Source organism: Podarcis pityusensis (assembly GCF_964106645.2).
Source record: "Podarcis pityusensis genome assembly, chromosome: 1".
Lineage (NCBI taxonomy): Eukaryota > Metazoa > Chordata > Lepidosauria > Squamata > Lacertidae > Podarcis > Podarcis pityusensis.
The window spans coordinates 133,215,773-133,230,589 of NC_138028.1; the positions used below are offsets into that span (position 1 = coordinate 133,215,773).

Here is a 14,817-nt window from a genome sequence, read left to right on the forward strand (position 1 = left end):
GTGATGGGTACAAACTTGACTGATTTCAAACTCTGCATGATTGTTCCTGGGGTGAGGGGGTCTGTGGTTTTCTTCAGTGTTGGACTACTGGTCACCATTTTGAATCAACGGTGGTCCAAAATGTGACTTAGGCTTGTCTTCACACATTTTTTTGTGTGGTGGGTCCAAATGGCACCAATTTCAAACTCTGCATGAGATTTCCAGGGGTGAGGGTAGCAGTTTTTGTCAATGTGGGGATGCTACCCAGTATTTTGAATCAATATGGTAGACCAGAATGTGGCTTAAGTGGGATTTTGTCTGATTTTGGCCATAACCATTCTAACCTGTGCTAATTTGTATGCCTCTGAAGATGTCAGCACCTAACTTGGCACAAGGGTTCCCAAGATGGATGAGGTGGTCTTCATTCATGTTTGGATGGCAGTTGCCATGTTGAATCAAGAAGGTGGACCAGATAAACCACAATTAAACATTAGCACCCCCCACCCCCAAAACACTGATTCAGGGCTAAGGTTCCCCAGGTCAGGTAGGAGCTCTGAGGTGTATGTGTGTGTGTGTTTGTGTGTTATTAGTTATCCACCCTTCACCCTAAGGTCTCAGGGCAGGTAGCAACAATAAAACACAATATTACTCTGTGTGTAATAATCACACATACTGCACACGTGCACATACTGTAAAACTCACAGATTACCCTATCCACATAAAAACCACCATATTCTTTGGTAGACAGCACCAGGGACTCCCTGCCAGTTCTAAATATGTGGCTTTATATCTTTGCCCCTGAAGCGTCGTAAGGAAGCCAGTTCTAATAATTCATTGAAAAACCCGAAAAGCATTAAAAAAAAAACACACTAGGTGAAGTGGATTATTCAGGAATATGTATGTGGTAATAGATATTCAAGAGGTTACTTCTCACTTTAGTAGGCCAACAATAGGTTGTTGTTTTTGTCCCGGTCTGTTGTGATTAACAGAAATAATTTCCTCTAATACAACAATGGGGAACCTTTTTTTCCGGCCGAGAGCTGCATTGATCCATTTAAAACTGTTGTGGGTCTCATTCCAGTAGTGCACTAGGCACAACTTAAAATCACATTGGATGTGTGTGGGGCTTCATGCCCCCATAATAGCATTTCCTCCAGAGGAAACAAAATACTGATTTTAATCAGGTTGTGGTAGATTGATTACAAATTTCTGAATCTCTGAAATAGAGAGTGAAAACTATTTCACTGGAAAACTTGATATACTGCTCTGCAGCACCCTCCTTTTTTGAAAAGACCATTTTGAGCCTGCTCTGTTCTCATTCTGCTTAGAATTATTTTACCTTTTAGAATCAACATGAGTAGCTTTGACTTTGTTCTGTCTTGAAGGTAACTATTTATTACTGTGGTTCTTTAAATCTCTCGATTAATAGGAGCAATTAAACAATAGTTTAATTTCCATCAAATTAACTGCCCTAAGAGATAATTGCAACATAAATGAAGATAAATTTGTTTCAATACACCAAGAGTTTTATATAAGTCAAGAACTGAGTCTCCAGTTTAAAATCAGAGGTGAAACTTGAAATGACATGTGACCTAGTCTTAATACATGACCCAGATGGGCAGATGGGTCTGAGGATTAGATCCATGTGTGTTTAGACCCCTTGTGAACGGCATTTGAAATTAGCTGTGCACCAGTCACATTTTGCTACTGACAACTGGCCTTTTGTGACTGGGTGGAGATGTCCAGGCGCCACCCTTGGTGCTTAGCAACTCCACCTGCCTAGCTGCAGTCAGCTGGTAAGCTGGACACAGCAGCAGTCAATGTGCACAACTTTTGCTGCTTTGCTGCATCCACCAAGCACCTGAATTGTCTGGTAGTGCAGCAACAAAAGACACACTGCCGAGCGGATCACATGTTTGGTGGGATAGATGCATCTTTTGCTGCCACGCTACCCTGCAGACCCCCTGATTCACCAGTCAGCAAGTTATTTTTGCTGCCCCGCTCCTGGGCGAATCAGGTGTTTGGTGGGGTAGAGCCCTACCCTGCAGACACCCTGATTCACCCAGCTTGCTCAGTTGTGCTGGTCCCAAGCTACCACTTGGTGGAATGGCATGTGGGGCAAATCTCTGGGAGGTAGAACACTTTGGTAACAGGTACCTCTTCTCAGCCTTCCCTGGTGTGATAGCTCTGCTTTTCTGAAGATACTACCATCATCCAAGCTTTAGGACAGCCTTTCCCTCCAAACATTTTAAATGAAACTTCCATCAGCCCCATTCAGTATGGCCATGGTGACTAGGTTGGAAGTAGTCTCAAACATTGGGAGGGTAACCTGCATTGGGACCTTGAGAGTAGACTACTTAGCGAAAACTGAAGCTGAAATATCCCTCAGTTTGGCCTTCCTTTTTTAAACTTGGTGCAGATCTACTCCAGGAGAAGTTACAAAAACAAATACACCCTGCGTCAAAAGCTGTCCCCTCCTTTTTCTTTTTCTTGGAGATGGAGGCTGTGTTTCATTCAGAATAATTCTAATACTGTGACATTCTATCTGCGGTGTTCTAGCTTCCCACTTGAAAACAAATGATTCACTTAACTGTTCTCATTGCAAATTCATTCATGTGGAATCCAGAAGAAATTGATTTAACTTTTAAAATATTTATTGTGATTGAAAACACATCTTGGTTTCAAGAGATTTGTGGTGTACACCAATAGCCTATATATTACTAATAACAACAGCAACAGACAAGTAAGCACTTTTACCATTGGCTTCCACTCCTCTGTAGTTTCTATGTGCATCAGCTGCAGGGCTGCCAGTTTGTGTTGTTGGTCAGATCATGAAATTGCTCTTTAATGGAAGCAGGACTCTAAACAGAGGAGCAAAATGCTGCATCACAGGGTTTCTATGTAATCAAATTCTTTTAATTTTGTCTTTACAGTTGCACAGAAGATTGTTGCAACAAGGAAAAAACAGCAACTTTCCATAGGCCCTTGCAAATCCCTACCAAACTCTCCAAGCCACTCATCTGTATGTTCAGTCCAGGTTTCGGCAGTACATATCAGCCAGGTATGAAATAGAATGTAATTATTTGCATCCCTTTTAGTGGTAGTGGGCAATGTGAATTGGCACTGGTAACCAGTGTTCTTGCATTTGACTCAGATTCTTCATATCACAAGGCAGGACTGTTACACCTAGGAATAGAATATGGGTTCTGACAACCTCAGGCAGAGAGCATTTTCAGTTGTTCTTTGGATAGCTTTCTTTGAGTTGCTGTGCCCTTGTGTTACTTTAATTTATATTGTATTTAGCTTTGAAGGTTCATAATGTGCAACCACAGTTAAAGAGCTAAAGAATCCCCAACCTAAATATGCTCTATGACCTTCTAAAAAAGGCCACTTAAATAGAGCCTGGAAATTGCTTCTAAACTATGTAAAGTTTAAACTATGTATTTCCATGTGTCTTTGTTGTCTGAACTTGGCCAAATGTGTGATACTTTAAGAGGTAGTTCACAATCAAGTTTAGAGATTGCCTTGGAGGTACAGTCATACCTCGGGTTGAAGTTGCTTCAGGTTGAGTGCTTTCGGATTGTGTTCTGCGTTACTTCTGGGTTTCGCCGCTTGCGCATTCGCAGACGGTCAAAATGACGTCATGCGCAGAAGCGGCAAATCGCGACCCGCAGACGCGGGTTGCGTTCGCTTCAGGATGCAAACGGGGCTCCGGAACGGATCCCGTTCGTATCCAGAGGTACCATTGTATAGGGTAAGAAGGGCATCTTGTATTAGGCTCAAATAGTGTAGGGGTGTATACATTAAAAAACCAACCAACCACCACACAACAATGCCTTGTTTTAGAGCCACATAAAATCAATGCAGATATTGGAGCATCGGTGTAATATACTCTTCCTCACAATCCTTTTACAGGAGACACTTGGCCTATTCACCTGAAGCTGGTGAGCAGCTTACATGCATCCTCAAAAAGCATCTTTTGAAGGCACTTCACCCAGTTACCAGACACTGTTGTTACCAGCCATTAGGCTGTGCACATATCTCCCTTTGCGAAATCACTTATGCAGCCTAAAGTGTCTATGTCTTTGTGTATAGTTGGAAGCAGAGCACGGCCACCTGCCAGCTTATCTGAGGGCCAATATTTACTCATTGCATGCAACTAACATTTGAAAGCTTTGTTGAACATTAAGAAGTTTCAAATATGAATAAAACATTTTTAAAGCCATGGTAAGGAACCTGTGGACCTGCAGATGGCAATTGGAGTCCAGCAACATCTGGAGGTCCCACAAGTTCCTCACTTCTCCTGCTTTACAAGTTATAAGACCACATCTGAACAGGTTTATCGGACAACAATGCTTTGGGAGGTATACTCTATTGGAACAGTGATCCCAGGATTAGAAGTCCCATATGTCCCTCTAATAATGTATATTTTATGTTCATTGTTTCCTTAGTGAGAAAACAAGCATATTGTGTTAGATTCTCAAAATCCTTGGCCAACAGCAAATGTTTATAGATACTGTACTTTCCCAGTTTCCACAATGATGGAAGCTGCTACTACCCAGTAACTATAAATAGCAGTGTGAATTTTGCAGGGAGATATTCCCCAATGGAACCAGGGTGGGGCAGTACTTAATTCAGAAGTAGCATTTTTTAAAAACCAAACAAAAGCAACAAACCAATCCAAGCTCTTTAGCAAACACCAGTTTTGTGAAGCTTGGGGAATCCTTCCATTCCTCTCTACATGGGCAACCTTCACAGTTCATTGAAGGGGATATCCCTCAGCTATATCAGAGTGCTCTAATTTTATCTCCTAGTCTGAATCTGTGCAAGATACTAGGCAGGATTGTCATGTTCCACAAAACAGTTTTGCTCTAAACTCTCAGTGACACAAGATTAAAAGAATGAGGGAGGTGCTTCTAGCAGGCAACCCAAGATAGAGTGTGCAGTACACTAAACAATGGATTCTAAGGATCAAACTCAGGGGACACACACACACACACACACATTTTTGGAAGGCCCTGCTGGCCAGCCAACATTTGTGATGGTCAAGACCATGCTCATCTCTGAATAGGGAAATGTGAGATCCTGTGTGATGTCATGCTGAATTTAAGAGATACTTGAAGTGTTAGCACAATGCAAATGCCAGGGCTAATCCTCCACTCCTGAGAAAAGGCAGACTTTATAACATGTGTCACTTCTGTGGGGCTAAAAGTGTTTCCAAACGATTTTGTCACATGGATGAGCTCCATCCTTCTTCCTAAGCTTAAAGGTGCAAAGGGGAAACACCTGCAGTTGTGCTGGGCTTTTGTAGGCTTTGAAGCACCTATCAAGCCAATCCAGCATGGACAAGATCCAGCCATTGTTCAAGCTCTGGAAGGATACGGAGGATTGTCCCAGCACTTGTGCTGTACTTCTGAGGTACTCTGAGTGGAGGAGACGAGTTGGGGCTTATCAGTATTTATATTACACTTTTTAATGTGCTTAGAGCATTTCTGAAACACAATGCAAAATAGCTATTTCCTCATACCTCTTTGCAGTTTCTCATGTTTGCCAGAGGAAGATGGGACACTCACAGTAATATGTGGATTTTGGACAAGTTTGCCAAGATATTGGAGATTTATAATCAGAACGTATACCTCTTTTAACCTTTTCTACTAAAACAAAACTCATTTTCCTAGTATGCATCTTTATGCACATAAGAAGGATGTATCAGTGGACTCAGAGATGCCCCAACATTTGCAGGGAAAAAACTATGGAGTGGGAGAAATTTAGAGCATGCTCAGTTTGGAAAGCTGTTATACTGGAAAACTCTGGGAGTGGGAGTGGAATGAAAGAGGTTAGGCTGGCTGGCTGAAACCTTAAACTCCTTACTACAGAATTTTGTTGCTGGTCCAACTTCTGTCTTTCAAAAGCAGCTGTTGGGGTGGGACAGCACAAATTGACTTGAGACTCTGGTGCTGGAAGAAGGGGTTAGTCCTTTACGTCCAGTGAACCTTTCCTAAACTAAAACTTCCCCCAAACTTCTGTTTGCCTGTTAGGGAAAACTTACAGGAAAGTAGCATGTAGGGCACGGATTAACTCCCTTACAGTTCTGATCTAATTTGCTCCCTCCCCAGCTGCTTTTCTTTTAAATATTGAGACAATAGTTCCTGTCATGGATTTCCAGTATTTTGTCTGTTTTAGTCTTAGGTATTATACATGGCCATGTGAAGTTATGGAAAATATTTTTATAGATGCCCTAATAGCAGCCTTGAGTTGACCTTCCATTAATCTTATCAAAGATCAGTGGGCTGCCTAGAGGTCCTTGCATCAGATGCATAAGGATTAAACACAGTAAGAATTTTAAATACATTGCCTGTGTGGCTTTTTTGTATCTAAAGACTACTGCATGTAATTAGTGGCTAGGGTGAAATGCCATGTGGTATCCTCACTGTGCAAATTTGTTGGGTACATACTGAATATTTTTCCCTCCAATGTGTACCTTTTTGTTTTTTGCTAGTTTTTATTTATATCTGCTGTAGAAGACGGTCCCCAAAAAGAGGCTTGTGCCCATTCCGAGAGTCAAATGTCCAACCAGAAACAAACTTATTCTTTCCTATAATTAATATGTGGTAAAAATCAGTGTTCTCAAGAAAATAATATTACAACTCATACTCTTCCATTCAGGACTTACTCAGTATTCTATGTAGTGTCCAGAAGGAATATACCTTGTGAATGATTCTAGACCTCAAATAGTTCTCTATATACTGTTTTGCCCATCACACAGAAAATTTATTCATACCAATCTCTTCCATGGTATCTGGATGATCTACTGATTAGTTCACTCAGTTTTCAACAGGGACTTAAGAATGTGTACTTTTCCTCATGCATTCAGTTGCATGACTTAATTAGCAACAAAGAAAAGTGTTTCTGCTTATTATTCTGCAAAGAAAACATCTAGGAGGGAACATGGCATGTGGAGAGAGTGCTTCTGTTCCTGGACAGGCAACAAAAGATTCAGTAGCTAATCATCACAGTGCTGATGTATTTTCACACCAGCCTAATGAGGAGCACCACTATCAGATGTCCTGCCAGGATGTGATTCTGTGGATGAGGTTCTGCAAACAAGCCTCTTCAGAGATGTTATGTTTCCTGTCTCAGGCCTGGATAACTCAGCAGCTCCATCTACCCAAGCTCCATCTATTCAGAGCTTGCAGGGCAGCAACTGAAGAAGGAGCAAAAGGGGTTTTCTTGTGTGTGTGTTTCTTTGTGGCTGATTAGCTGCTCTCCCTGTGCAAAGGTCAGAGGGGGCAGGGTTTCTGTTGAGGCAGGTGATTAGCTGTGGGAGGAGCTTATCAGAGCTTGCAGGGCAGCGGTGCGCGCCTAGCGACGCGCGCAGTTTGATCCATCTTTTAGATTTAGGGGAGCTAGTCTCAAACGTTTGTTGGGGGAGACCTAGGGTTTTTTTGGGGGGGGAGTTATTTGTCCTGTCTTCACGCTTTTTATGATGGAGGACCGCTGTAGCCATCCCCAACGACACATTCTCAAGATGGAGGGGGAGGGAACAGCTGCAGTCGCCTGCGGTTCCTGCGCAATGTTTGCCATCTTGCCAAAGGTTGCAGGCAGATTTACCTGCAGCAATTGCATGTTGAGTGCCCTCTTAGAAGACAAAGTCCAGCAACTGGAGGAACGTGTAGCTACGCTCCAAAGAATTAGAGAGCTGGAGCTCTTCTTGGAAGCAACAGAGCACACCGTCTCCACCAAGGAGGAGACAGGGGACTCCCCTGAGAGGGAGGCTAGTTCACCAACACAGGAGCCAGATATATGGAGAAACGTGACTCAAAGAAGTAGGAGGCCCAGGGTTCGCTCTGATTGTTTAGAAATACACAATCGCTTTGAGGTCCTCTCCCCTAGCATGGAAAACGAAGAGCAGACTCCATTTGAGGATCTCTCGCTCATTACAGTCGATCAGGTATATGAAGACGAGCAGCAAAGTCAGTCCTCAGGGAATGTGCAGGCGACCTTGGAACGGACAGCTCACGGAAGAACCACGACCAAACCTAAGAGGAGGTGTGTAGTGGTGATAGGGGATTCCCTACTGAGGGGAACAGAAGCAGTGATCTGTGGGCCTGACAAGATGTCTCGGGAAGTGTGCTGTCTCCCCGGGGCTAAGATCCAAGATGTAACTGAACGACTGCAAGGAATCATAAAACCCACTGACAAATACCCCTTCCTCTTGGTTCATGTGGGAACCAATGACACTGCAAGCAATAGCCTCCAGAAGATCAAAAGAGACTACGAGGCTCTGGGCAGGAAATTGAAGCAATTAAATGCACAAATTGTCATCTCATCTGTCCTCCCAGTTGAACGACGTGACCCAGGGAGAGAGGGAAAAATAGTGGGAGTGAACAGCTGGCTTCGCAAATGGTGTAAACAGGAACGGTTTGGATTCTTAGATCACGGACTGCAGTTTCTTGAAGATGGACTTCTGGCAAGCGATGGGCTGCACCTCACAACGGTTGGGAGGAATGTTTTTCCCAAAAATCTCAGAAACCTCATCAGGAGGGCTTTAAACTGACTAATGTGGGGGAGGGAGACAGTGCTCCTGAAGGTAGGAGTCTATCAATTGATGAAGATGATCATCCAAATGTCATAGACCAAATGGAGCAAACAGCACGCAGACCTAGTGGTGGGAGGAAAAAATCCTTAAATAAGAGACACGGGGGAATGATTAATGGACTTCAATGTCTGTACACTAATGCGCAAAGTATGGGAAATAAACAAGATGAGCTTGAGCTCTTGGTACAGCAAACTAAATATGACATAATAGGCATCACTGAAACCTGGTGGGATAAGTCCCACGATTGGAATGTAATAATCGAGGGATACAATCTATTTCAGAGAAACAGACCAGATAAGAAAGGAGGAGGAGTGGCGTTATATGACAGGGATGTGTATACCTGTGAAGAGATCCAAGATTTAGAACCTCAAAGCCAAAGTGAGAGCATTTGGGTCAAAATTAAGGGAGAGAAGAATAACAGTGACCTCATTGTGGGAGTTTACTATAGATCCCCAGGCCAAACGGAGGACATAGATGATGCCTTCCTGGAACAGATGGCCAAGCATGCAAAAGGAAGGGAGATAGTAGTAATGGGGGACTTCAATTACCCGGATATTTGTTGGATGTCAAACTCAGCCAAGAGCATAAGGTCAAACAGATTCCTCACTGGCCTTGCAGACAACTTCATTGTCCAGAAAGTGGGAGAAGCAACAAGAGGAACCGCCATTTTAGATCTGGTCCTAACCAATGTTGATGACCTGGTTAGTGGGGTAGAAGTGGAAGGATCATTAGGCGCGAGTGATCATGCTCTTCTGAAGTTTACTATACAGCGGAAAGGAGCAGCCAAGCATACTAGGACTCACTTTCTTGACTTTAAGAAAGCCGACTTCATAAAACTTAGGGAAGTGCTGGGTGAGATCCCATGGACAGTAATACTAAAAGGAAAGGGAGTTCATGATGGCTGGGAGTTTGTTAAGAGGGAGATAGTAAAAGCACAACTTCAGGCAATACCAATGAGACGGAAACATGGAAGGTGCCTAAAGAAGCCAGGGTGGCTATCTAAAGAACTTTTAACTGAGTTAAGATTAAAAAAGGATGTGTACAAAAAATGGAAAAGGGGGGAAACCACCAAAGAGGAATTCAAACAAATAGCCAGCACGTGTAGACACAAAGTCAGAAAAGCTAAAGCACAGAATGAACTCAGGCTTGCTAGAGAGGTTAAAAGCAACAAAAAAGGCTTTTATGGGTATGTTCGTAGCAAAAGGAAGAACAAAGAAACAGTGGGGTCACTCAGAGGAGAAGATGGTGAAATGCAAACAGGGGACACAGAAAGGGCTGAACTCCTGAATGCCTTCTTTGCCTCAGTCTTCTCCGATAAAGAAAACAATGCCCGACCTGAAGAATTTGGAGCAAATGATTCAGCAGAGGAAACACAGCCCAGAATAACTAAGGAGATAGTACAAGAATACTTGGCTAGTTTAGATGTATTCAAGTCTCCAGGGCCAGATGAACTGCATCCAAGAGTATTAAAAGAACTGGCAGATGTAATCTCAAAACCACTGGCAGTCATCTTTGAGAATTCCTGGAGAACAGGCGAAGTCTCGGCAGACTGGAGGAGGGCAAATGTTGTCCCTATTTTCAAAAAGGGGAAAAGAAAGGACCCAAATAATTACCACCCAGTCAGTCTGACATCAATACCAGGGAAGATTCTGGAGCAGATCATTAAGCAAACAGTCTGTGAGCACCTAGAAAGGAATGCTGTGATCACCAATAGTCAGCATGGATTTCTGAAAAATAAGTCATGTCAGACTAACCTGATCTCGTTTTTTGACAGAATTACAAGCCTGGTAGATGAAGGGAACGCAGTGGATGTAGCCTACCTTGATTTCAGCAAGGCATTTGACAAGGTGCCCCATGATATTCTTGTAAAGAAGCTGGTACAATGCGGTCTTGACTATGCTACCACTCAGTGGATTTGTAACTGTCTGACTGACCGAACCCAAAGGGTGCTCATCAATGGTTCCTCTTCATCCTGGAGAAGAGTGACTAGTGGGGTGCCACAGGGTTCTGTCTTGGGCCTGGTCTTATTCAACATCTTTATCAATGACTTGGATGATGGACTCAAGGGCATCCTGATCAAATTTGCAGATGACACCAAACTGGGAGGGGTGGCTAACACCCCAGAGGACAGGATCACACTTCAAAACGACCTTGACAGATTAGAGAACTGGGCCAAAACAAACAAGATGAATTTTAACAGGGAGAAATGTAAAGTATTGCACTTGGGCAAAAAAAACGAGGCACAAATACAAGATGGGTGACACCTGGCTTGAGAGCAGTACATGTGAAAAGGATCTAGGAGTCTTGGTTGACCACAAACTTGACATGAGCCAACAGTGTGACGCGGCAGCTAAAAAAGCCAATGCAATTCTGGGCTGCATCAATAGGAGTATAGCATCTAGATCAAGGGAAGTAATAGTGCCACTGTATTCTGCTCTGGTCAGACCTCACCTGGAGTACTGTTTCCAGTTCTGGGCACCACAGTTCAAGAAGGACACTGACAAACTGGAACGTGTCCAGAGGAGGGCAACCAAAATGGTCAAAGGCCTGGAAACGATGCCTTATGAGGAACGGCTAAGGGAGCAGGGCATGTTTAGCCTGGAGAAGAGGAGGTTAAGGGGTGATATGATAGCCATGTTCAAATATATAAAAGGATGTCACATAGAGGAGGGAGAAAGGTTATTTTCTGCTGCTCCAGAGAAGCGGACATGGAGCAATGGATCCAAACTACAAGAAAGAAGATTCCACCTAAACATTAGGAAGAACTTCCTGACAGTAAGAGCTGTTCGACAGTGGAATTTGCTGCCAAGGAGTGTGGTGGAGTCTCCTTCTTTGGAGGTCTTTAAGCAGAGGCTTGACAATCATATGTCAGGAGTGCTCTGATGGTGTTTCCTGCTTGGCAGGGAGTTGGACTCGATGGTCCTTGTGATCTCTTCCAACTCTATGATTCTACCAGGAATTATACTAATGACTGAACCAAGACCCCATGTAAGAGAGATTTTTCCTCGCAGGAACGTCCCCTAGTTACTATGAAGCCTCCTTGAATGAAGGGCTAATGACCAAAACACACAGGTTCAGTGGATATGGTCAGAGACAAAGTGACTGGAGCTTTGAATCCCGTGATTGGTGCTGTGAGTGTTCAAAGAGTGGAGGCAACTCATCAGCAAAGGTATGCATTGCAGAAGTCCAAAGAAACCTGCCAAACTTTGCCCCAGGGGCACAAATGCAGTAGTGTGCTGTCTCAGTAGGAATACTTCCTGTGATCTTCCATCAAATCTGTATTTGTAACTCTGGACAACCACAGAGTGGGCAGATATTTCTCTTCATTCAGATGTCTCTAGACCTGCGGGCAAATACCCTAAATAATAATTGACCAAGGGAAATGCAATACACTTATTCTCTTATCAGACTCATTCACAGAGTCAAACAGAAGATTTAGGAGGCGAGCTTACTCTTATCACCTTGTACTTGCCCATTAGACTGTGCTCTTCAGATCTCTTCGGGTTGTCGGTTAAAATATATCATATTCTCCACGTATCCTGGAAAATATTTGTATTATCAAGTATTAAAAGATCAAGTAGTAGTTAACATGTTTAATTTCTTATTTTAATCATCCCATTCACCATCATTATCCAAGTCAGATTCTTTGGTATCTGAAAGGTGTACTGCCATGTGTCACTTCTGAACAACATCCTTAACAGCAGCAACTGTTTCTTCATCAATGGGAGGTGTTGGATTCTGAGCCCCTGGTTTCAATTGTTTCCCTTTTCTGAACCGACTCATTAGAACATCTTCAGTGAAAGGAGTTAATTGATTGTCACTCTCTGACCTTTTCAACTGCACATCCTTCAGATTTTGTTTTTGTTTTTTTGGTTTTTTTTGGATCAAATTGTGTTGAGATTCCCTTTTGGAAGGAGAGATGCAAAGTGCTGGGAATATGACAACTGAAGGGAGATCAACATTATGGGACAACTTACTTGATTTTTATATGGAGGAAGGCACTGCAAGTACATCTTAAATCCATCCTTCATTCCTAGACTATGGGAGTCTAGTTTATTGTTTGGGCTGCAAGTTGAACCCAGCTCTGTGGGCATCACAGAATAAAGCAGAGGATGGCCAAGGGATTTTTTCAATAAGCCTTTTGCCTTTGTCTCTTTCAATACTGCTTCTTCACCCCCACATTTCTCAATTACTTCAAAAATCTTCTTTAATTTTCTCCTGTCCTTCAGATGGTCCTGCGTTATGCCAGCCTTAGCAAAGATCTTAGCAAAGATCTTCAGGATCTAAGCTGGTAGCAAAGCCAGTTTGGGACCTCATCCAATGTGACAGATATGTTTGAAGTTTCTGGGGTTCCCAATATATTATTTGCTTAGCTTATGTCTTCTGGATTTTCGTTTCCAGTTTCTTATCTCAAGCGATGCTTGAGAAGCACAACATGAAGGAGATGAGACCCTACAGTTTGGTGATCTTGTACTTGGATGAGGATCAGATAATGGGCAAGATGCCTCAGCGGCAGGAGCAATAACAACAACACTTCTAAACAACGTCATTTTCTCACAACTCAGACTGCATTCTGTCCCACAACTTTTTAAGGTTGTCAACTCAGTAACCATTATGTCTCTTGATTACTATGTTATGCCCTCCCAAGACCAAGACCTCAGCTGGGGCTACTGTATCTGAACATCAACAACTTTGCTTGTCTTCTCTTTAATAATACCTTATCTTTTAAAAGTCTTGAATTGAAAAACACCAAGCAGTCTCCTGGACCTTTAAACGATTTTGTACTCTCAGATCTTATTCGGAATTCTTTGTCTATATCCATCCACAACGTGTTTTGTTGTACGCCCAGCCAGATTGCTAATTCTTGAGTCAACTTTTGGTCAATCCTTTCTTCTTGTGCCTGTGGGAGACCTTTGAAGCGTAAAACCATCTCTCTCTGATGCATCTCCAGCAGAGCTATCTGGTCCAAAGTAGTTTCATGTAATGTCACTAGATCCTTTATTTCTTCATTAGTTGTTTCTTGATTTTTCCTCGGCTCTTTATTTTCATTCACTAATTTCTTAGAAGTGTCTTCCTGCTTGTTGATTCTGCTCTTGAGGTCCTGGACTGATTTATATGTGTGTTTATGTTTGATTGTTAGATCTTTTATTTGTTCAGAAAGTTCTTTTATTAATTTAGCATTCTGCTCATTTTTGCTGTCCATTGCCATTTAAGTTTAAGTTTTTGTCCATTTTTGCTATCATCTCTTTTATATCAAGTTTAAATATTTGAATCCTCTGGGATTATCTTCCCTCTTTCCTTTCCATATTGCTTTTACCTTTTTAATGCTAATAGTTGTGTGAGTTACTTTCTCATCCGCCTGTCCTAGCCCCCTGATATTTTCTTAGTTAGCCTTATATCTATCCTGCTTGAGTTTAAGGGTGTTCCCAGATTCAGAGCTGCGGGAAATCCCAGGGTGTCATTGGCAAAAGGATGCTTCCTGATAACGTAAGAGGAGGTGCCATCCCTGAACTAGACTGCCCATCCCAGAACCTCAGAATGAGATTTTGCTGTAAAACTAAATTTTCTACTTTCCCTCTCTGTTGACATTGAATATGTTTTTATAATCTATCTTCTCATTTCAAAATGGTTTTAATCAAATCAAAGTAGGTGCTTACTTGGTCTGCTGCTCGCAGGTCTAGCTATACTCCATTTCCCCCCTTATACTAATAATTTCATCTTAACTTCAGCAGTTCTACCTGTTTAGTTAAGGCAGGGATGGGCAAATTTACTGAAATAAAGTGCTGTATTCTCTCCAGGGGTGGGGAAGTTCATGGGTTGCATACCAGGGTGGGGTGGTGGTACACCTTAATGCAACCTTCAAGAATGGCAGACAGTTACTCAGCTGCTCCTTTTCCTTCGCTCTTGTGCATCCACTATTAATCCATATGGCACTGAAGTTTATTCCACAGTTGACTTTCTCCCTGCACAAGTGCATGTGATGGTAGCTCATTCCCACAGGAGGCAGAGATGAGCACCAGCTTGGATGGCTTAAACAAATTCATGGAGGAGAGGGCTATTGAAAGCTACTAGCCTGGATGGCTTGGCCTCTGCAATTGGAGGCAGCAATTCTTCTGAATACCAGTTGCTAGAAGCCACAGAAGGGAAGAGGGCTTTTGTGCTTCTATCCTGCTTGGTTTTGGTTAGCCACTGTGAGAACAGGGGGTGCTGGACTAGATGGGCCATTGGCCCCGTCCAGC

General features: G+C 42.8%; 1 protein-coding gene across 4 annotated transcripts in view; it reads left to right on the forward strand.

The window, feature by feature from the left end:
- Positions 1–14,817, forward strand: part of AGAP1 (ArfGAP with GTPase domain, ankyrin repeat and PH domain 1) — a 320,069-nt gene that overhangs the window by 89,784 nt on the left and 215,468 nt on the right. For all 4 annotated transcript variants that reach the window (XM_081016056.1, XM_081016057.1, XM_081016058.1 and 1 more), the window contains one exon: positions 2,913–3,040. In XM_081016056.1, the coding sequence (XP_080872182.1) occupies positions 2,913–3,040 (128 nt within the window). The remainder of the gene's footprint in view (positions 1–2,912; positions 3,041–14,817) is intronic.